The following is a 23,680-nucleotide window of genomic DNA, read 5'->3' on the forward strand; positions in this document are numbered from 1 at the left end:
ATATCTGTTCCTGTAGATGGAGGAGGGAGACTTCTTCTGGAGTCTTCTGCCTTTACCACTCCCTCTCGTTTCCCAATAAAAACATTTACTGTGATTAGCCGCGCAGATTGATGGGTATGTCTTACATCTCACACTGCTGTGTGTAGTTGTATCTCATTCAGGGTATTGCTGCTGGTATTGCATTTTCCACATGGCCCTGACTGTATGGTGCCGGTAGAGTTTCTTGCAGATGCCCCAGACTCAGATTTGTCCAGTCCTTTCGTCGTATAAGTGAGAAAACTGAAGCCCAGCTTGTTGCTAGCTTGCCCAAGGTCACAACTGATAAGTACCAAGAGCTGGCCTTTGGTCTCCTAACTCAAGGTTATGATGCTTTTTCCTCAGTCTATATAGTATCACAGCATAGTGGAAAGAGAAAGAACATAGGCTTTGGGGTTCAGCAGATCTGGGTTCAAAGTCTAATTTCTGCCACATGGCTTGGGCATGTAACCCCGTCTCTGAGCATCCGCTTGCTCCTTTTCAACATGTTAGTGGTGGTAGTACCTACTTCTAAGAATTGTAGAAAATTAAGTAACTCCATAAAATGCCTGACACATTGTAGATGCTCAAATGATAGTTATTGTTAGTATTAATATAAATGATCTGTTCCTTCCTATGCTAACATTCTGGTTCTTAATATTTTTTTAAATCAACTCCCCCCATGCTGACCAGTTGCCATCTGATGAAAATGACAGTTTGAGAGACTGGCTTCAAACCAACCAAATGAGAGAGATAAGAAGATTAATGCTGATTCTTCCCCTGTGGTTACTCTGTGCCCAGGCATCCCAGCCCACGTGGACTGCTGTTGACAGTGGTTTACTTAGTACTTTTTCTCTACGAAGCTCAGGGCACTTTACCAAAACTGACAGCTCTCCTCAGAATGCCTCTGTGAATGAAGGAAGCCACCACATTGCCACCACCGGTGCCTCCAGGGTCCTGAGAGCCCAACCCCAGGGGCTGCCAGTGGTTTTTTTGAGGCTCCTGGGATCCCTCAGGTGGGCTAGGACCTTTGCTTGTGTATCTGTGGAGAGCCTGGTTTTTAACAGACGTGTAACTGAAAGAGCATCTGTAGGCCCCGCTCTGACCCCATAGCAGTGGTTGGTGGGTTAGTGGGGTTTTTTCCTTTTTATTTTTTTATTGATATATATTTGATATACAATATTATATTAGTTTCAGGTGTACAGTATAACAATTCAGTATTTGTATATGTTGCGAAATGAGTAACACAATGAGTCTAGTTAACATCGTCACCTGTATAGTTACAGAATATTTGTTTCTTGTGATGAGAACTTTTTAAAGATTTCAGTTATACCGTTTTACTAACTTTAGTCACCATACTGTACATTACACCCCCATGGCTTATTTATTTTATAACAGGAAGTTTGTACCTTTTAACCCCCTTCTCTGATTTCTCCCCCACCACCTCTGGCCACCACCAATCTTCTCTGTGAGCTTGGTTTTTGTTCTGTTTTGTTTTAGGTTCCACATGTAAGTGAGATCACACAGTACTTATCTTTCTCTGTTTGACTTACTTCACTTAGCATAGTGCACTCACGGTTCATCCATGCTGTCACAAATGATAAGATTTCATTCTTTTTTATGACTGAATAATACTATTCCTGTGTGTGTGTGTGTGTGTGTGTGTGTGTGTGTGTGTGTGTGTGTGTGTACACCACATTTTGTTTATCCATTCATCTGCCGGTGGACATTTAGGTTGCTTTCATGCCTAGGCTATCATAAATAATGCTGCAGTGAACATGGGGGTGCATGTATCTTTTCGAGTTAGTGTTTTGGTTTTCTTTGGATAAATACCCAGATGTGGAATTGCTGGATCATGTGGTAGTTCCTTTTTTTTTTTTTTTTTTTGAGGGACCTCCATACTGTTTTCCATAGTGGCCGCACCAGTTCATATTCCCACCAGCAGTGCGTAAGGGTTCCCTTTTTTCCACATCCTTGCCAATACTTGTCTCTTTTCGTCTTTTTGTTAATAGCCATCCTAACAGACGTGAGGCTTATTGTGGTTTTGAATTGCATTGTCCTGATGGTTAGTGATGTTGAACATCCTCTTTTTTCCTCCTCAGTTCCTCAGAAGGTCTCCAAGGATATACACCAGATGGAATAGGGGTTCCTCTATTGAAGGCAGCAGAAAGAGAGCAAAGGGGACTTTAAGTTTACCTATACTATCTCAACTGTTTTTACCATGAGAATGTTCATGTTTTACTTGTTTAATCAAAGACAGAAATGTTTAAAACACTTAATTTTTCAAGGCCATTTGAAGAGCTCTTGTCTTAAGGATAGACCTTCAATTCCTGTTCTGTTCCGAAATATGCTGATTTATTTTTCCTCTAAGCAAGTAGCTCTTATTACTAGAAGCTGCTGGTTTGGTGAGGAATGGAGACAATAGGAGGGAATGCTGAGGAAAGCTACTGGTCCCTAAAACAGAGCACTGGGCTGTGGTTTCTGTTATAAACCAGGGCTTTTAACAAGTGGCTTTCAAGGCCTTTTCTGGCCTACACAGTTGGCTCCTCTTGTCATCTTGCTGCCTCTTTGAGTTTACTCTCCTTGGTTCAGAAGCTAGGTGTTCCTGGTACAGCTTAGCCCTCAACGTGGGGAAGGAATCCTCCTCTCTTGGGATGAACCTAGGGCTCTTCATAGCTCCAGGTACTTTAGTCCTTTGAGAGGAAAGAGGCCCTTTGGTGTTACCTAGAGGAGGGCTTCTTGAGTTCTCTTCCATGCTGGGACTAATTCTAGTTGCAGTTTGAAAGCATGCTATGGTGTACTGGGTCTGCTTCTTGTAGGAAAGCTAGCATTTTCTGACTTCTCAGCTAACACTGAGAGCTGAAGACAGACACAAATGCACACCTACCTACCTGCCTTGCCTTCAAGGCAAGCTTTGTTCCCACAGAACTCAGCAGAAATACTCCCAGCCTAGTGAAGTAACCAACTGGTTTGCAAAGGTCCAACCAACCTGGATACTTAGGGGAAAGCCTAAGATGTGCTCTTTGACCTCCAATGTTACTGTCCAACTCCAGGGTCAGAATCACCTCGAACTGATCTCTCCAAGGTGAGCTTGTTGTGGGAATAGGAATAGACTCAAATCAGGCCATTTTGGATTTCCTTCCTCTTCAGCTGTGTCTCTTTAAGAGAACTCTTTTCTTAACTATTTGAGTATTAGGGTTTTCACAGACCTGAGCCCGTACCCAAAGCTTTCATTCTTTCTTCAAGGTACAGTTAGTTCCCAGCCTGAAGTTAATGTGTGATGTTGAGCCCATGGTATTGCTAGAGAGTGAACTTGGGGCTGGGGGTGGGTTGGGTTGGGGGTGCATTTCCTGGGGTGAATATTTTTCTTTTTATTTTTTTGCCGTGCCACGTGGCATGGGGGATCTTAGTTCCCTACCAGGGATCGAACCCACGCCCCCTGCAGTGGAAGTGCTGCGGAATCTTAACCACTGGACTGTCAGGGAAGTCCCTTTTTCTTTTCTTAAATATTTTTCGTATTGAGCTCCTGATTGCTAATCTTGGGGTTTACTGACCTAGAGTGAACTCTTTACCGATTAATTCAAGATAAGCACAACCTCCAAATAAATAGCAAATTCTTATTGAAAAACTTAAAACTAGGGAAAAAAACTGGGTTTGTTCAGTTGGCAAACGTTTGTTCATCCCTGTTGTTGGCCAGGTGTTAGGAATGTAGTCCCAGACCCTCTTGGCAGTTAAAGAATTGTCTGTGCAATATATCCCTTTCTTACCTCCTACCCCTTATGTTTTAAAGTATGGTAACTTGGAGTGAGTTCTTGGTAAATGTAGGTTATAATAATTTGATGGAGAGGGGATCTGTGAACGTTGCCCAAACTTGTTAACATTTTCTTATAGCTCCTGATGCTGTCCTGGCAGTGTTTTGTTAAGTTTCCCCGTTGGAAAAGAACTAAAGGCTCACTGAAAGAGCTGCTCTCTTACGACTGTAGAAGTTGGGGCTGGGAAAGAAGAGGAAAATACTAGATGTGCTTCTGGTAGATAGACCAGGGGTCAGCAAACTATAGCTTGTGGGCTAGTTATTTTTAAAAATCAATTAATTAATGGCTGCGTTGGGTCTTTGTTGCTGCGCGTGGGCTTTCTCTAGTTGTGGCGAGCGGGGTCTACTCGCGTTGCGGTGTGCGGGCTTCTCACTGCGGTGGCTTCTCTTGTTGCGGAGCACGGGCTCTAGGCGCGCAGGCTTCAGTAGTTGTGACTCACGGGCTCAGCAGTTGTGGCGAGCGGGCTCTAGAGCGCAGGCTCAGTAGTTGTGGCGCACGGGCTCAGTTGCTCCGCGGCATGTGGGATCTTCCCAGACCAGGGCTCGAACCCGTGTCCCCTGCATTGGTGGGCGGATTCTTAACCACTGCGCCACCAGGGAAGTCCCTAGTTACTTGTTTTTATAAATAACATTTTGTTAGAACACAGTCACATCCATTTGTTTATGTGTTGTTTGTGACTGCTTCTGCACTCTGGTGGCAGAGTTGAATAGTTGTGACAAAGACTGTGTGGCCTTTAGAGGCTAAAGTATTTTCTCTCTGGCCCTTAATAGAGAGTTTGCTGTATGTAAGCTATAGTATCACGACTGCATAAATGTGTGCAGTATATTTACTTTGGGTTGTTTAAGAAGAATGTTGATCATATAGTAGGACTGTTGAAAAAAGAATCTTTCTGCCTAATACTGCTAATGCGTGTCCTTGTGTGTATGTTCCAGGATCTGTCTGGTTCAATAGACGATCTCCCCATGGGGACAGAAGGAGCTCTGAGCCCTGGAGTGAGCACATCAGGGATTTCAAGCAGCCAAGGGGAGCAGAGTAATCCAGCTCAGTCTCCTTTTTCTCCCCATACCTCCCCTCACCTGCCTGGCATCCGAGGCCCCTCCCCGTCCCCAGTTGGCTCTCCTGCCAGTGTTGCTCAGTCTCGCTCAGGACCACTCTCGCCTGCTGCAGTGCCAGGTACCCTCGAGTGCTGACCTTTGGGGAAAGGGAAAGAGGACTGGCCCCCAGCAATATTAGGGAGCCCCAGCCTTCCACTGGCAGAGAGTTTCCCTTCAGCATTTGAAGAAGGGAGATGGGAGCCCCTTTGCTGGATCCTTTTGTGAATGGGATACTGGGAGGTTCTTGGCCTTCTCAGAAGTCATTTCCAGTTCTAACTTGACCTTCTGGCTAGAATTTCCAGGCTTAGCCATAGTTGGCTTACTTCTTTCTCTGTCTGGAGCAGGCAACCAGATGCCACCTCGGCCACCCAGTGGCCAGTCGGACAGCATCATGCATCCTTCTATGAACCAATCAAGCATTGCCCAAGATCGAGGTGAGAGGCTGGGCTTCAAGGGAGAGGGGAGCAGGGCCGAGGCAGACCTTTGATTGATTATCTGTGCAACAGCTTTTGGAGAGCTATATGACCATGAAGCTTAGGACAATCTCAGCAGCAGGTTGTGAAGTTAGGATGGGCTTGGCCACCTTGGTGTCTCCAGAATTATGTTCCCCCACAGTCATTCTTTGTTGGTCATGTGTTTTGATGGATTTCCCCCCTACATTGTGCCTAATTTGGTCAGCAAATACTAAAAACTCAGCATTGAATCTTTGCCCTTTAAATCCTACCTCTTTTTGGCGGGAGAGGGGGGTCATTGCTGTTTGTTTTTTCAAACCTCCATTTAGTAGAAACAGTTGGCATGCCCTGGTTAATGGCTGTGTCACTTTTGAGTGTGCCTAAAAGAGCACATAATTACACAGCAAATAAGAGCCCCCGTGCAAGTATTTGCTAAAGAAAACGTAGATAGTGAAGTCCTAGGGTAAGGGAGAGCATTTGTTCCCATTGTATTGAGGTACTAACTGTGTGGACACTACCCACAAATAGGTTACATGCAGAGGAACCCCCAGATGCCCCAGTACAGTTCCCCCCAGCCCGGGTCGGCCTTATCTCCACGTCAGCCTTCTGGAGGACAGATGCATACAGGCATGGGCTCCTACCAGCAGAACTCCATGGGGAGCTATGGTCCCCAGGGAAGTCAGTACGGCCCACAGGGTGAGTATACTACCGTAGGAGTACATGGAGGTGAGACGAGATAAGAGTTCCTTGTTTGATATGCTGCTCTCTGGGTTATTAGAGTAGAACTGTCCTTTGCCTTAAGTCCACCAAGGCCAGGCCCTAAAGTAGGGCAGAACTGCCATCATGGGAAAGTCCTTGAATATCTCTGAGCCTCTGTTTCATCTCTAAAATGGGGATAAGGTATTTAGCCCAAGACTGAGCACAGACACTTAGTAAATGGTAATTATTGGTTATTAAACTTTTTTGAGTAAATTAGTCCTACTAGAGTAGATCTTTGCTCAAAATCAGCCCTAGATGGATCTAAAGCTGAATTTCTTAAACAGAGCATGGAAGATGAGTATGTAGAAAGGAAAGAATTCTGGGAGTTTAAGGGCCTGGATGGCAGCATAGCCAGCCTTGCCTGCCAGACAGCCTTGCTCTGTGCTGTGCTCTCCTTAAGATGAGGGGACGACTGAGGCCTGCCTTTAAATACTCCTGGCCCCACCCCCCACCCCCCCACTTTTTTGTTTTTAAATGGATCATGAAGTTTTGTTGTTGTTGTTTAAAGAGGCCATGAAATTGGTCTCTTTCCAGACCAAATATTGAACGATTCCCATTGTTTGTTGTCTTTGGAGTTCTAGAGTTGAGTGTTATTAGTGAGTTGCTAGTGAGTCACTAACCAAGTCTCTGCATCTTCTCTCCTTCCCCTCCCAGGAGGCTACCCCAGGCAGCCAAACTATAATGCCTTGCCCAATGCTAACTACCCCAGTGCAGGCATGGCTGGAAGCATGAACCCTATGGGTGCTGGAGGTCAGATGCATGGGCAGCCTGGCATCCCACCTTATGGCACACTCCCTCCAGGGAGAATGAGTCATGCCTCCATGGGCAACCGGCCTTATGGCCCTAACATGGCCAATATGCCGCCTCAGGTTGGGTCAGGGATGTGTCCCCCACCAGGGGGCATGAACCGGAAAACTCAAGAAACTGCTGTCGCCATGCACGTTGCTGCCAACTCTATCCAGAACAGGTAAGGCCTGGGAAGTGGAGAGGGAGGGTATCAGTGCTAGGAAACTCGTTGTAGAGTCATTTCGGCCGTTGAGATACTTCTGGACCTAAATCATGTTATCTTGGTAAATATGCATTTTATTGAGAGCTCTTTAGAAAACCAGGTTTCTTTACAGTGAAAAATACGGCAGAAATGCTGGTTTGTAAGCATCTGAGATTGGTATCAAATTTCACATGACCAGATATCATATGTAAAGAACTTATAAAGTATACATTATTTTGATTAGTAAAATAAGTCTTCAGAGTTTATTTCTTCTGCCAGTCTAGCTTCTTGGTTTCCAAAAGGATTTTTTTTAATGCAATTTTATTTATTTGTTTATTTATTTTTGGCTGCATTGGGTCTTTGTTGCTGCCCGTGGGCTTTCTCTAATTGTGACAAATGGGGGCTACTCTTCGTTGCAGTGCCCGGGCTTCTCACTGTAGTGACTTCTCTTGTTGCAGAGCATGGGCTCTAGGCACACGGGCTTCAGTAGTTGTGGCACGTGGGCTCAGTAGTTGTGGCTTGCGGGCTCTAGAGTTCAGGCTCAGTAGTTGTGGTACACGGGCTTAGTTGCTCCGCAGCACGTGGGATCTTCCCAGACCAGGGCTCGAACCCGTGCCCCTTGCACTGGCAGGCGGATTCTTAACCACTGCGCCACCAGGGAAGCCCTCCAAAAGGATTTTTAATGATTCACATGATTTGGATCTATGATGTAAGAAATGGAGGGTGGTGAGGTTATGGTTTGCCATTTCTCCTACTCTACTGTGTGGTCCTGTGTATTTGACTCTGGTGCAAAAGTGCAGAAGGCTCATGTGATTTGGTTTAATGACTTCAAGATTCATCTCTTCTTCCTTGGCCACTGACTTCAGTGACTGTGATTCTACTGTTTTTGAAGACTGTCTGTGTACCCCATTGTTGGTGCCTACAGTTCTTAAAGTGACTCTTACTGGGATGTTGATGAACCACGGTAGAATAGGGTGATTGATGACTATAAAGAGGTGGATTTGGTAGTACTTCAGAATGAGGGAAGCACAAAGTTTGCAGTAGACCCATCAAGAAAGAATGCAAAGGGGAGTTCCCTGGTGGCCTAGTGTTTAGGATTCTGGGCTTTCACCGCCATGGCCGTGGTTCAGTCCCTGGTCAGGGAACTGAGATCCTGCGAGCCGTGCAATGCAGCCAAAAAATAAATAAATAAGTGTTTTTGGGGGTATAATTTTAAAAATAAAATAAAATAAAAAGAATGCAAAGCCCCTCCAGGTGCCATGCTAGAGTAATAAAATTGAGCATTTAATCTAGGCCTTTTGCCATAGTGAGGGCCCTTAAATGGAAACACAGCTTGACTTTGGAGATGCCTTAAAAGGAGGCAGTATTTAAGAGACACCGTAAGACTCCATTCTTCAAGGAGTGTATCCTTTAAAGTTGAGCTATGATTTCCTTTTGGGAGCTTGCACCCTCTTAGAACCGTTTGTGGGTGGTAGAAGATAAGAATATCTCTGTGCATGGTTGTGGTTTGCAGGAGCCATAAACTTTTTCCTTGTAAGCCTAACTAGATGATCTTGGCTCACACAGCCCTATTTAGCTCAAGTCCCAATCTGAAAGCTTAGTGTCTCTAACTCTTGTCTCTCTCTCACACTTTGCACCTTCTTCCTCAGGCCACCAGGCTACCCCAATATGAATCAAGGGGGCATAATGGGAACTGGACCTCCCTATGGGCAAGGGATTAATAGTATGGCTGGCATGATCAACCCTCAGGGACCCCCATATCCCATGGGTGGAACCATGGCTAACAATTCAGCAGGTAAGTCCTAGTCATTGTTCAGCCCAGGGATTTCTTCCAAAGTGATCTTCATGTCGCAAACCTATTGGACTTTTTTCTCTTTTATAGGGATGGCAGCCAGCCCAGAGATGATGGGTCTTGGGGATGTCAAGTTAACTCCAGCCACCAAAATGAACAACAAGGCAGATGGGACACCCAAGACGGAATCTAAATCCAAGGTAATGATTTATATCTTGACCCCTCAACTTTCTGTCCCATCCTTTCAGTGATAGGAAGAAAAAGAAGAGAGGGTGATTAGATTCCAGCCTTTAATGACACCAACTAGATAATCTTGGAAAAGGGTGCTGTCGCCTCTTCTTACCATGAAGGGTCCCAGGATAATAGTTCATCACTGAATTGGGTTTGAGTTAGCCTAAGGGGTCCTAACGTAAGTAACGTGTTCTCACAGCTGTCTAATATGGAGGAAATGCCAGACCTGCAGAGTAGAATTCTCTGCACTGCTCTCTCTGAAACTGGGACCCCTGTCCTTATGCATTGATAGATGGTGTATGCCATGGGGGACTAGTTCTTCTCTTCCTGGACCTTACTCAGAACAGCAGGAATGGTTGGTGCCCTACGTTCTATAAAGTGGGAGACGAGGCAGGTGGGGTTTTGGGTCCTTGGCCTCTCTTAGCTTGGTCCTGAGTGTGCTATTGGTTGGGCTGTGTGGCATTCTGGGGACCTGCTCAGTATTCAAGTCATTTAAAATACTTCGGCCCTTTGTCATACCTCATTTTCCCTATCTTATAAAGTAGGGGAAATAAAAATCATAGCTGCCACCTCTTGTGGACGTTCACCTCTGGCTTCCAGACCCTTTTAGTCATCCTCATGTCTTGGATAGGATATCCAAAGCCATTCAGGCAGGACCCTTCCTTTCTTGAGAGGAGGAAGAGTTGGTTTTCATTTTAGTCAGTTGTCTCAAGGTCATGTTTTGTGTTTCTTGAGTTCTCTGAAACAGTCTGTAAAAGTGTGTCCAGGCTCCTGGGCAGTAGTATGGGAGTAGTGACATTGATGTCAGGTGGACAGGGTTTGACTCTCAGTCCTGCTGCTTAAAAGCTGTGAGATCTTAGGCATGGCCTCCTTGTGCCTGCTACCTTATCTTTTAAGAGAAGGATAATTTATGATACTTAATGTGCAAAGGCCTCTAGCACAGCACTCAATACATAACACATAGGCAGTGTTAGCTTTCTTTCTTTACAGGAACGTCTAGCTCCCTTTTGTGTTTTGTGAAGGCAGTGCAGATGTTAGTGACCACCCCAGAATGAGAAGCTTTACCACTGCCCTAATCAAAGGGGTTTCTAAGACCCCTAGCATAGGCTTTGAATCTGACCAGTTCCTAAGAATCTTGACCTGCCCCTTTCAGAAATCCAGTTCTTCTACTACAACCAATGAGAAGATCACCAAGTTGTATGAGCTGGGTGGTGAGCCTGAGAGGAAGATGTGGGTAGACCGTTATCTGGCCTTCACGGAGGAGAAGGCCATGGGCATGACAAATCTGCCTGCTGTGGGTAGGAAACCTCTGGACCTGTACCGCCTCTATGTGTCTGTGAAGGAAATTGGTGGATTGACTCAGGTGAGTGCCTGGCACTTGGCTTCCCCTGTGGTTTCAACAAGCCTCTCTCTAGGTACTCAGTGGCATCACTGGTGCCATGCATCCCACAGGCACATCACCCTCTCCTGCTGCTCTCTGAGTCACATACTGACAGACCAGGGAGCTCGGGCCTTCCAGAAGATAAGGCAAAGGGAGGAGGCTGAGACCTCCGTGGGTAGTGTAAAGTATTAGCATTAACTTACCATGTGTCCAGAGTCCCCCTGGGTTGCAAAAATCGGGCAAGTCTGTGGGCATTCTGATTCCATGGCATTGGAGTAGTAGACAAGGGCAAGGTTCAGAGATGGGTCTGGTTTTGAATTCTTTCTTAGCCACTTACGATATATGTGACCTTAATCAAGGTGTATAACTACTCTGAGCCCTCGTTTTGCTCATTTGTAATGTAGGGACAGTGTGTATCCTGTTAAGACTATCGAAAGCTGGGGATAAACAAAGCTTTCAGCAAGATTTCTGCCACATAAATTGGTCTACAAGGTGGTACAAAGGAAGCCAGAGTAGTTGTTGATCCTTTCATTCTAGGAAGCTTCCCAATGGAGATGAGATTTCAGGAGCTATTAAATAGAAATAGTTTATGAAGGAAGAAGTAGGTGGGAAATTGTGTTTAGTCACTCTGTATGGGAGACTTAAGTGATTGGGTTAATCTCCACTGGAAACCTCTGAACTGAGCACCACCCTGAGCCTTGCGCCTGCCCTAATAAGTTATATCTTTGTTTTACACTCAGCCCAGGAGTCAAACAGGTGAGGCAACGCTGGCAGACAGCCCACTGTGCCTTGCAAACTTCCCTCCTATGATGTAGTCATCATACCAGGAACCTGCTATTGGATCTGAGTGTGTGGCTGAGCCCAGGGGGAGGCGTCGTGGGGAGGGGTGTATTCCAAACCTTCTAAATCAGAAGAGAAAACAGCTGTCACCAGCAGAAAAGAAAATGATTGGAATGAAGCCAACCAACAGTCAGTTATGAATTCCTTCTCCCTCAGGCTTTGTTCCCCTCCCCCACAAAAGGAAAACAAAATAAAACAAGACACGTGCACACCACCACATAACGAGCGTGGGAAGCCGAGCCACAGCAGGCTTCTGAGGTGACCCTGGGTTCATTCCTGCCATTCTCCCTGGTATTGAGCTCTCGTAGTCAGGGCTCTTGTACCTGTAGGGAAAGGGGGCATTGGGTTAGGTTTGGCAAACTGTTGATTGGGACTCACTGGACCTAAGATGAGGTATAGAGGGAATCCCAAAGCCTGGGTCTGTCTTCTAGTTTGCAAAAGGTTGCCAACCTTTTAGATGCAGTGATGTGATTGAACTCTAAAGACAGAGTTCAGAGGAGAAAGAGTGCTGTTACAAGTTAGTTTGTGAAGGCTCCAAGAAGGAAAAAGATGAGTCCTGAGCTTTTCTGAAGGATTAGTAGGGTTTAGGGTAGAGGGCGGTGGGGGGGGGCATTCCAGTTGACTGGCCCAGATGGCATGCCGATGGGAAAGAGTCTGGAGTATACCTTACCAGTGCCACCTCCAGCCTTCAAGAATCTGCTCAGATACCCCCTGCTCTAGGAAGTGTTCATCGAGGTTGTTCCTTTCTTTGCTTCCTTATCACTCTTCTCTGGTGTCACAGGTACCAGACCAGCAGGTATCAAAACATATTGAACTCCTTGTGGATTGGGACTGGAAAGCCAGTGTTTCTAGCCTTGAGAGTCAGGCTTATCACATGGTGGATGAATAAACATAAGAATACAAGAAGGGGACTTCCCTGGCGGTCCAGTGGTTAAGACTCTGCGCTTCCACTGCAGGGGTCATGGGATCCATCCCTGGTTGGGGAACTAAGATCCCGCGTGCCACGCAGCGCAGCCAAAACAAGGAATACGTGAAGAAGGAGACCTGCCTGGCTAAAGCAGACAGACCAAGTGTAGGGACTGGGGGACTGGTCTTGATCAGTGTGTGCTGAGGCTGAGGAGAGGAGGCAGAACTGTAGGCCGGCTGCTGGGAAGGGGCAAAGAAGTCATAGGGTCTGAAGCATCTCCTGGACAATCAAGACAGTAACTGCTGAGGGAAAGGGGCTTGTAGTTATATGTCATTGAGATGCAGGGAGCAGTGACGCAGAATATCAAGTTTGGAAGGAGCCCCACACTGAGAAAAAAAAATCAGATATGAAAACCCCCAGTTTGACAAAGTAAAAGTCAAGCAGGGTGGTCGTTGATATTGCCACACGTCTTCATTTTATAAAATGTTAGTTTTTATCGGTGCATTTAAAATATGATTTGGATCTGATGGTGATTGGCACATCATTTCTCAGCAGTACAGCTGTGTAAAGCAAAGCCCATACCTTCTGAATTCCATTCTCTCTAATAGTGGTGTAAAGTTTGCCCTATTTTGAATAAGCACTGTCTGACAGTTGCAGTGATGTGTGGATAAAACCTGCTGAGGGCAGAGGGAAGCCATGGATTTAATGTTTACTGTGGACTCTCCACCAAGCAAGGTTAACTTTTGTGGTTAACTGAGAACTGTGATATCACAAGATGAGTACCTGGTAGCCTGATGGGGTTTGGGGTATGTGGGCAGGAAGACCAGATGGAAGATGTACCCCCAACTCTTGTGGTTGGTTGTGCAGGTCAACAAGAACAAAAAGTGGCGGGAGCTTGCGACCAACCTCAACGTCGGCACCTCCAGCAGTGCCGCCAGCTCCTTGAAAAAGCAGTACATCCAGTGTCTCTATGCCTTTGAGTGCAAGATCGAACGGGGGGAAGACCCGCCCCCAGACATCTTTGCAGCTGCTGATTCCAAGAAGTCCCAGCCCAAGATCCAGCCTCCCTCTCCTGGTAAGGATTGGGTGAGCAGCCTCACCAAGGCTCACCCTTCAGGGGTAGCATTCAATGGACTTGACACGGGGAGGGGGAAGGGTAAGCTGGGACGAAGTGAGAGAGAGGCACGGACATATATACACCACCAAGTGTAAGATAGATGGCTGGTGGGAAGCAGCCGCATGGCTCAGGGAGATCAGCTCGGGGCTTTGTGTCTCCCTAGAGGGGTGGGAGAGGGAGGGTGGGAGGGAAGAGATATGGGCATATATGTATATGTATAGCTGATTCACTTTGTTATACAGCAGCAACTAACACAACATGGTAAAGCAATTATACTCCAATAAAGATGTTTAAAAAAAAAACGGAAAAAATGAAAGGGTAGCATTCAAGGGTCCAGGTTCCTTATTCACCAGTGCCTGCCACCAAGGATGTGCTTTGCCCTGTCCTACCACAGAGCTTAACAGGTTGGCAGACTAAAGAGCGGGCAGTGGCGACTCCCTTGGGAGATAGTTTGCAGCAGCCCTTAAGTTTTAATTTTCATTGTGCACCTGGCATCTTGCCAAGTGTTTGTAAACTAGTGAGTGGGAGGGACACCAGAGGAGTCGGGAAATCTGACAACTAGCAGTGAGGCAGGGCCATCTGGGAGCTTTGGCTCACTGATGTCAGCGCCTTAGAATGCAGCTCAGACTAGAGCCCTGAATTCCCCGGGGAGCTGAGATGGTAATGAATGGGAAGGAGGGGGTGGGGAGGGAACATGAATGGAGCTCTCTGCTGGGAGTGCCTCTGCCCACCCTCCTTTCTGAGAGGAGGACCGGGCCTGGACAAGCATGGGGAGGGAAGAAGGCCAGGGCTCCCAGAAGGTGGGTGTAAACACATGCGCCCTGGTGTTGACCTCTGAGGGTATAGTGAGTGCCTGAGATGACTCATCAGCTGGGGAGGCCTAATCCGTGGGATATCTGCTGCTGGGAATGGTAGCTAATGGAAACATTAATTATGGGAAGTTCTGTGCTCATCAGCTTAAGGGAACATTTGAAACTGCACAGTGACACTGGTTAGATGCTTGAGAATAGGAGTTCCTAGGCTCCTGCAGTGTTCTCCAGGTTTGGGGCAAGATGGAACCTCCCCACCCAGCATTCCAGGGCCTCTTACTGGGAGCTTCTGTACCAGCGTTACAAGGTGTAATAGGTTAGGTAGGGTCCTTGGGGGAAGTAAAGAAAAGTAGTCAGGGAAGCGGACAGACTCAAGGAATCACCAGCATGTTGATGGCATTGCCACACCACTCCTGGTCTCCAAATGTGAACAGCAGCAAAAAGCGATAGCGCTCTCAGATTTCCTTCTTTATTACTGGCCTTGCAGATCCTCTCTTGAGAAGGGTTATTTAGGTCTTAAAGAATCCTAGTTCTAGCCTTATAACGATCTGCTTCAAAGAGATCCTAGGGCATTTGTGTGTTGCTGTGAGAGTTAAACACTTTCCTGCTCACCCTGCATCTCTGTCCACAGCGGGATCAGGGTCAATGCAGGGGCCACAGACACCTCAGTCAACCAGCAGTTCCATGGCAGAAGGGGGAGACCTGAAGCCACCAACTCCAGCATCCACACCACACAGCCAGATCCCCCCCTTGCCAGGCATGAGGTAAGGCCTGGAGCAGGGACAGGTGGTTTGGGGGATCCTGGACAGAAGTGCATGAGCTCCTATGCAGCCCAGGGCGGTCCCTGCTCTGCCTGTCCAACCAGTGACTCCCATGTGCCTTGCATTATCGGAGGAATTTCTTTATTTGGGGTCTAATTGGCTTTCCTCACTCTGGAGCAGGAGCAATTCGGTCGGGATCCAGGATGCCTTTCCTGATGGAAGTGACCCCACATTCCAAAAGCGGAATTCCATGACTCCAAACCCTGGGTACCAGCCCAGTATGAATACCTCTGACATGATGGGGCGCATGTCCTACGAGCCAAATAAGGATCCTTATGGCAGCATGAGGAAAGGTGACCAACTGCTGTTGGCCTTACGTCCTTGAAGACAGGGGAATTGCAGGGGCGGGGGATAGTCTTGAGAGTGATTGAAGGTTTCTTGTCAAGCCATCCTCCCTTCTTGTCTCCCTCTCCCTGGCCTCACCTTGTCATCCCTTTATAAGTATGTCTTCTTTGCTGGTTGGGGCCATTTTAGATCTCTGTTAAAGACCTGTTAGTTGGAACAAACCTGAGCTCTGAAGAGGGCCTGGGTCTTTGGGGCAGGCAAGGTGTAGGCTGCTAGGCCTCCTGACCAACCAGTTTGATCACCGTCTTCCCTTTTGCTCTTAGCTCCGGGGAGTGATCCCTTCATGTCCTCAGGTCAGGGCCCTAACGGCGGGATGGGGGACCCCTACAGTCGAGCTGCCGGCCCTGGGCTGGGAAATGTGGCAATGGGACCGCGACAGCACTATCCCTATGGAGGTCCTTATGACAGAGTGAGGTAAGCACGCCCCACCTCCCACCCGCCGTCCCACACCAGCACCCCACAGCTGTCACGGACTCAACCTGCTTCTCCAATATTGTTTAGGACGGAGCCCGGAATAGGACCCGAGGGAAACATGGGCACTGCAGCCCCACAGCCGAATCTCATGCCTTCCAACCCAGACTCGGGGATGTATTCTCCTAGCCGTTACCCCGCGCAGCCGCAGCCGCAGCCGCAGCCGCAGCAGCAACGGTAAGTAAAGCCTGGTCTCAGTGCCACGGTGGCTCAGGCTTCCCCGCTTCCCACCCTGATCCTCTGTTTCTCTCCTTCCTGCAGACATGATTCCTATGGCAATCAGTTCTCCGCTCAAGGCACCCCTTCCAGCAGCCCCTTCCCCAGCCAGCAGACCACGATGTATCAGCAGCAGCAGCAGGTGAGGAGGGTAGCGGGTGAGCTGACACACAGGTTCCCCCGAGAGCCAGTTAGAAGGCTAAGTCGTGCAGTCTGTGAAGCCCACTTTAGATTCTTTGGTGTTCCTCTCCCACCCCGATGGCCGCATTCTGTCTGAAGAGCCAGGCCCTCAGTCTCTTCCCTGTTTGGAGTCTAGTCCCGTCTCTAGTTCTCCAAAAGGGTTAGAAACAGGCCTTATTTTGATTTTTGAACTTTTCCACATTTTTCTACTTAGAGTAAGGGAGAGCCAGAGGGAATAGAGAATGATTCTTGCTTTCAGAAACAACTTCAAAAGATAACTCATAAAGGTGATTCCTTTGTTCCCTTGGAGTCTGTGTCCTCCCTTCCAGAGGGGCAGAAGTAAGCCCAGCAGGTGTCTGGTGTAGCATCTGGGCAGCTGTGGGGCTTGTGTCCCTGAGTGCAGAGTATTAACCTTTCCTCTGCTTGTCCCCGTCTTAGAATTACAAGCGGCCGATGGATGGCACATACGGCCCTCCTGCCAAGCGGCACGAAGGGGAGATGTACAGTGTGCCCTACAGCACGGGGCAGGGGCAGCCCCAGCAGCAGCAGCTGCCCCCAGCCCAACCCCAGCCTGCCAGCCAGCAACAAGCTGCTCAGCCTTCCCCTCAGCAAGATGTGTACAACCAGTATGGCAATGCCTATCCTGCCTCTGCTGCTACTGAGCGCCGACCAGCAGGCGGCCCCCAGAACCAGTTTCCATTCCAGTTTGGCCGAGACCGTGTCTCAGCACCCCCTGGCTCCAGTGCCCAGCAGAACATGCCACCGCAGATGATGGGCGGCCCCATACAGGCATCGGCTGAGGTTGCTCAGCAAGGCACCATGTGGCAGGGGCGTAATGATATGACCTACAGTTACGCCAACAGGCAGAGCACGGGCTCTGCCCCGCAAGGCGCTGCCTATCATGGCGTGAACCGAACAGATGAAATGCTGCACACGGATCAGAGAGCCAACCATGAAGGCCCATGGCCTTCCCATGGCACACGCCAGCCCCCATATGGTCCTTCTGCCCCCGTGCCCCCCATGACAAGGCCCCCTCCATCCAACTACCAGCCCCCACCAAGCATGCAGAATCACATTCCTCAGGTATCCAGCCCTGCTCCCCTGCCCCGGCCAATGGAGAACCGCACCTCTCCTAGCAAGTCTCCATTCCTGCACTCCGGGATGAAGATGCAGAAGGCAGGTCCCCCAGTACCTGCCTCACACATAGCACCTGCCCCTGTGCAGCCCCCTATGATCCGGCGGGACATCACCTTCCCACCTGGCTCTGTTGAAGCCACACAGCCTGTGTTGAAGCAGAGGAGGCGGCTCACGATGAAAGACATCGGTAAGGAGACCTCCTTGATTGGGTTGCTTAATCTGCCTCTTTACATCTTGCTCATTGTTCTCTCTCCATCCTGATGCTCTGGATGAATTAAAATCTGGTCCAGTGTTGACTATAAAGTAGAACCAAAGAACTTTGGGTAAGGAAGAAATCAGCTGATGTCAGGCTTTACTAAAGGAATTGCCACACAGTGATGTCCTAAGAGAGCCTAGAAGCCGTGAGGGGCAGATGTGTGTCATCTCCTAGATTGGAACTGCCTCTCACCATGTGTTCTCTTCAGAGTAGCCTGACTGATGAGCCAGCTCTGGGGTGGGGGGCGCCTCCTGCCAACCTGGGCTTGGTGGATGGACGACGTGGAGGTTTATTTCAGGAACACCGGAGGCATGGCGGGTAATGATGTCCCTCAAGTCTGGGCTGCTGGCAGAGAGCACGTGGGCATTAGACACCATTAACATCCTGCTGTATGATGACAACAGCATCATGACTTTCAACCTCAGTCAGGTGAGTACAGGTGCCTGGGGAAGATTGGGAGGGCCTGGGATCTTCTTGAAGTAGATGATGCTAAGTGACCAGGGAATTAAGCCATCCCTGGCCAACATGGTCTCCTTTCTCTCACTTGCTGTCTGATACCTTCTATGCCAGTACTTTGCCACCAGCCATGGGCCTAGAATACTGAGAACAATAATTGTGTAATTTAGTCAATCAGGATTGACTTCAAAGGGGGAAACTTGTTGGTGTTGGTAAGAAGTGCAGATTCTGTTGATGTCAGTGAGGACACCATATTTTTTAGACTACCAAGAAGAACCTGTGGCCTCTGTCAGTGAGTAGAGCAGTTTCTTTATTTTCCCTTTCTTTCTTCATCCACTCCGAATAGAAGAGGTCTTTCTTGATCCCATTTTTCCTAAGGTGTAGAATGGAAAGTGTAAAGAAGTGCACGCTGCTGGGCGGGGGCTGGGGGCGCAGTTAATGCAGAGGTGGTTTTCCAGACCTTTTCTCCATAGACATGCACCTGGAGTTTTCTCAGCTGGGAAGAGTTTCTGCTGCACTGTCCTACTCTTTCTTTTGATCATCCTCAGCACCTACGAGCCCATCTGTTAAGGAGTTGACTAGGGGGGCATTGTTATTAATAGTTCCCATTTACTGTGCCCTCACTTTGTGCTAGGTACTTCATATTTTCTTTTGTGTCATCCTCACTGCAGCCTTCTGAGGCAGATGTGGCCTCTTAGAGATGAGTAAATAGGCTCAGAGTCTTATCTTTGCCCAGGTTCACACAGCTGTTAGCAGTCTTTCTGAATCCAAAGCCTGCTTCCCATGAGAAGGAAAAGGAACAAATATTGATTGAGCAATTTCCATAAGCCAGGCACTTGACATATTCCATTTAGACGTTAGAACAACCCTGTAAAGTTCAGGAATGTGCATCATTTTCAGTGGAAAGATAGGAAAGCTACAGCTCAGAGAGTTTAAATCATACAGATAGTTCCTGGAAAAGCCAGAATGCAAACCTGGATCTTTTTTTAAGTCTAAAGCCCTATTTTTTTCCTTTCTGCTATACTCTTTAGCCAGAGATTAATCTGATTGGAGATTAATGTTTTCTGCTAGGAGTAGTAAATGGCCTGTACAGGATCTAAGCTGACATTTGGGTCTGTCTAGCACCAGCTTGGAACAGTGTTTAGAGAATATAAGCGTCATCCCACTCATTATGTTACATGATGCACAGAGGTCCAGCCTCCTGGAAAAGTTGGGGAGCTTGGGGAAGAGAGCGAATGAACATCTGTCCACCCTGCGTTGCGTTGGAAGGTGTTATCCCACCATGCCTAGCCTTGGGCTCCACTTGGCAGTGGAATGTAGAGAGTGTCCTAAGAGGGACAATGGCAGTGACCAACGGGTAGGAAACTGGGCCTGGTGAAGAGAAGCAGAAATTGGTTGAGAAAGGTGAGGGTGAGAGGTGGGTGGCACTGGTAGGTGAGGTGCAGAGTTGCTCGTCAGTGATTCATCTGCTGAGGCAGGCTTGTGTGAAGATTGTTTGGGCAGAAGGGAGAATTTTGTGCTAAGCAGAGGAGAGTTCAAATGACTTGCTTTGTGGAGAGCCTTTGGGAAAGGAGAACTCTGACTCTCCCAGTGATAAAGACACCTGACCTAGAAGGGAAGAGGGGAGATTAGATAGAAGACCTTGGCAGGCCTCTCAAGTCAAGGATTCTCTTCTTAGCCCACCTTTCTCCCTTAATTTATTTCCTTTTCTTTCTCTTCTAGCTCCCAGGGTTGCTAGAGCTCCTTGTGGAATATTTCCGACGTTGCCTGATTGAGATCTTTGGCATTTTAAAGGAGTATGAGGTGGGTGACCCAGGACAGAGAACACTACTGGACCCTGGGAGATTCAGCAAAGCGTCTAGTCCAGCTCCTGTGGAGGGGGAGGAGGAGGAAGATCTTCTAGGTCCTAAACTAGAGGAGGAAGAAGAGGAGGAAGTAATTGAAAATGATGAGGAGATGGCCTTTGCGGGCAAGGACAAAGCCGCCTCAGAGAATAGTGAGGAGAAACTGATTAGTAAGTTTGACAGGCTTCCAGTAAAGATCGTGCAAAAGAATGACCCGTTTGTGGTGGACTGCTCAGATAAGCTTGGGCGCGTGCAGGAGTTTGACAGTGGCTTGCTGCACTGGCGGATTGGTGGGGGGGACACCACTGAACATATCCAGACCCACTTTGAGAGCAAAACAGAGCTGCTGCCTTCCCGGCCTCATGTACCCTGCCCACCAGTCACTCGGAAGTATGTCACAGCAGTAGAGGGTACACCAGGGACAACAGAGCAGGAGGGCCCCCCGACTGATGGCCCTCCAGAAAAACGGATCACAGCCACTATGGATGACATGTTGTCCACCCGGTCTAGCACACTGACCGAGGAGGGAGCTAAGAGTGTAGAGGCCACCAAGGAAAGCAGCAAGTTTCCATTTGGCATCAGCCCAGCACAGAGCCATCGGAACATCAAGATCCTAGAGGATGAACCCCACAGTAAAGATGAGACCCCACTGTGTACCCTTCTGGACTGGCAGGATTCCCTTGCCAAACGCTGCGTCTGTGTCTCCAATACCATCCGAAGTCTGTCATTTGTGCCAGGCAACGACTTTGAGATGTCCAAGCACCCGGGGCTGCTGCTGATCCTGGGCAAGCTGATCCTTCTGCACCACAAGCACCCGGAACGGAAGCAGGCGCCACTGACTTACGAGAAGGAGGAGGAGCAGGACCAAGGGGTGAGCTGCAACAAAGTGGAGTGGTGGTGGGACTGCTTGGAGATGCTTCGGGAAAACACCTTGGTCACACTCGCCAACATTTCGGGGCAGTTGGACCTCTCCCCATACCCCGAAAGCATTTGCCTGCCTGTCCTGGATGGACTCCTACACTGGGCAGTCTGCCCTTCAGCTGAAGCCCAGGACCCCTTCTCCACCCTGGGCCCCAACGCCGTCCTCTCCCCGCAGAGACTGGTCTTGGAAACCCTCAGCAAACTCAGCATCCAGGACAACAATGTGGACCTGATCCTGGCCACACCCCCCTTCAGCCGCCTGGAGAAGTTGTACAGCACCATGGTGCGCTTCCTCAGTGACCGAAAGAACCCGGTGTGCCGGGAGATGGCTGTAGTACTGCTAGCCAACCTGGCACAGGGGGACAGCCTGGCAGCCCGTGCCATTGCAGTGCAGAAAGGCAGCATCGGCAACCTCCTGGGCTTCCTGGAGGATAGCCTTGCGGCCACACAGTTCCAGCAGAGCCAGGCCAGCCTGCTCCACATGCAGAACCCGCCCTTTGAGCCAACTAGTGTGGACATGATGCGACGGGCGGCCCGTGCGCTGCTGGCCCTGGCCAAGGTGGACGAGAACCACTCGGAGTTCACGCTGTATGAGTCACGGCTGTTGGACATCTCGGTATCACCGTTGATGAACTCATTGGTTTCACAAGTCATTTGCGATGTACTGTTTTTGATTGGCCAGTCATGACAGCCGTGGGACACCTCCCTCCCTGTGTGCGTGTGCGTGTGTGGAGAACTTAGAAACTGACTGTTGCCCTTTATTTATGCAAAACCACCTCAGAATCCAGTTTACCCTGTGCTGTCCAGCTTCTCCCTTGGAAAAAAAGTCTCTCCTATTTCTCTTTCCTCTTCCTTCTCGCCCCTTCTTCCTCCCGATCTTTCTATTCCCTGTCCTCACTTTACTCCCCTCAGGACCCTGCCCTATTTGAAAAGACAAAGCTCTGCCTACATAGAAGACTTTTTTTATTTTAACCAAAGTTACTGTCGTTTACAGTGAGTTTGGGGAAAAAAAAATAAAAATAAAAATGGCTTTCCCAGTCCTTGCATCAAGGGGATGCCACATTTCATAATGTTTTTAATGGTTAAAAAAACAAAAAAAAACAAAAAAAAAAAGGAAAAAAAAAAACAAAAAAAACCCTGAAGGACAAAAATGGTGACTGCTGAACTGTGTATGGTTTATTGTTGTACATTCACAATCTTGCAGGAACCGAGAAGTTCGCAGTTGTGGACAAACCCTGTTCACTGGAGAGGCCTGTGCAGTAGAGTGTAGACCCTTTCATGTACTGTACTGTACACCTGATACTGTAAACATACTGTAATAATAATGTCTCACATGGAAACAAGAGAAAACGCTGGGTCAGCAGCAAGCTGTAGTTTTTAAAAATGTTTTTAGTTAAACGTTGAGGAGAAAAAAAAAAAAAAGGCTTTTCCCCCAAAGTATCATGTGTGAACCTACAACACCCTGACCTCTTTCTCTCCTCCTTGATTGTATGAATAACCCTGAGATCACCTCTTAGAACTGGTTTTAACCTTTAGCTGCAGCGGCTGCGCTGCCACGTGTGTATATATATGACGTTGTACATTGCACATACCCTTGGATCCCCACAGTTTGGTCCCCCTCCCAGCTACCCCTTTATAGTATGACGAGTTAACAAGTTGGTGACCTGCACAAAGCGAGACACAGCTATTTAATCTCTTGCCAGACATCGCACCTCTTGGTGCGATGCTGTACAGGTCTCTGTAAAAAGTCCTTGCTGTCTCAGCAGCCAATCAACTTATAGTTTATTTTTTTCTGGGTTTTTGTTTTGTTTTGTTTTCTTTCTAATCGAGGTGTGAAAAAGTTCTAGGTTCAGTTGAAGTTCCTGATGAAGAAACACAATTGAGATTTTTTCAGTGATAAAATCTGCATATTTGTATTTCAAACAATGTAGCTAAAACTTGATGTAAATTCCTCCTTTTTTCCTTTTTTGGCTTAATGAATATCATTTATTCAGTATGAAATCTTTATACTATATGTTCCACGTGTTAAGAATAAATGTACATTAAATCTTGGTAAGACGTTTGTGAAGCTTTTTATTTTTAAACTGTTTAAAATCTTGACCCTTTTGGGAGTGTTGGGGAGCTAGTCCTGTTCTTGCGAGTCCCCCTTGGTATACTCTCTCCCTAAACGGTGGCATCCTGGACCCTGTCATTTCTGCACCATATTCACTTGACCTTCCACAGTCTAAGTCTGACTTTAAGGAAGCTCTAGAGATGATTTTACCTGCAGAAGAAGTTCTAGGCATAAAAAGCTTGTTAGCCTCTTGAAGTAAAGTGGGTTTAAGTAGCCAAAGAAATTGATGATACTCTAGGAAAAAACTTTTGGAAATAGTTGGCAAAGGGAGGATCTCCGTTTTTCTTAGAGATATTTAAAAAGACCATTATCTGGAGTCAGCCTCCAACTTAACCATTTATTTCGCCAGACCAGCTCTCTTCCCTGATTCCAGATCAGAGCATTCAGCTGCCTTTTAAAAAAAAATCTTTAATCTATCTATCTGTTTATTTATGGCTGCGTTGGGTCTGTTGCTGCGCGTGGGCTTTCCCTAGTTGCGGCGAGCAGGGGCCACTATTCATTGTGGTGCGCGGGCTTCTCATTGCGGTGACTTCTCTTGTTGCAAAGCATGGGCTGTAGGTGCACGGGCTTCAGTAGTTATGGCTCATGGGCTCTAGAGCACAGGCCCAGTAGTTGTGGCGTGTGGGCCGAGTTGCTCCATGGCACGTGGGATCTTCCCGGACTAGGCCTCGAATTCGTGTCCCCTGCATTGGCAGGCGGATTCCTAACCACTGTGCCACCAGG

At 47.9% G+C, this 23,680-nt stretch overlaps 1 protein-coding gene across 2 annotated transcripts in view; it reads left to right on the top strand.

Moving 5' to 3' along the window:
• ARID1A (AT-rich interaction domain 1A) overlaps positions 1-22,952 on the top strand; it is a 71,829-nt gene extending 48,877 nt beyond the window's left edge. Inside the window, exons 5-20 of one of the 2 annotated variants that reach the window (XM_082613304.1) lie at positions 4,760-5,000; positions 5,266-5,355; positions 5,902-6,069; positions 6,787-7,099; positions 8,770-8,915; positions 9,003-9,112; positions 10,297-10,506; positions 13,139-13,346; positions 14,829-14,961; positions 15,136-15,311; positions 15,627-15,777; positions 15,865-16,011; positions 16,096-16,192; positions 16,669-17,554; positions 17,922-18,052; positions 19,802-22,952. In XM_082613304.1, coding sequence (XP_082469430.1) covers positions 4,760-5,000; positions 5,266-5,355; positions 5,902-6,069; positions 6,787-7,099; positions 8,770-8,915; positions 9,003-9,112; positions 10,297-10,506; positions 13,139-13,346; positions 14,829-14,961; positions 15,136-15,311; positions 15,627-15,777; positions 15,865-16,011; positions 16,096-16,192; positions 16,669-17,554; positions 17,922-18,052; positions 19,802-21,532 — 4,938 coding nt within the window. In that variant the 3' untranslated portion in view covers positions 21,533-22,952. The remainder of the gene's footprint in view (positions 1-4,759; positions 5,001-5,265; positions 5,356-5,901; positions 6,070-6,786; positions 7,100-8,769; positions 8,916-9,002; positions 9,113-10,296; positions 10,507-13,138; positions 13,347-14,828; positions 14,962-15,135; positions 15,312-15,626; positions 15,778-15,864; positions 16,012-16,095; positions 16,193-16,668; positions 17,555-17,921; positions 18,053-19,801) is intronic. The other variant, XM_082613303.1, reaches the window with a different exon arrangement.
• The last annotated feature ends 728 nt before the right edge of the window (positions 22,953-23,680 follow it).

The sequence above is a fragment of the Mesoplodon mirus genome (genome assembly GCF_964341445.2).
Source record: "Mesoplodon mirus genome assembly, chromosome: 3".
NCBI lineage: Eukaryota > Metazoa > Chordata > Mammalia > Artiodactyla > Ziphiidae > Mesoplodon > Mesoplodon mirus.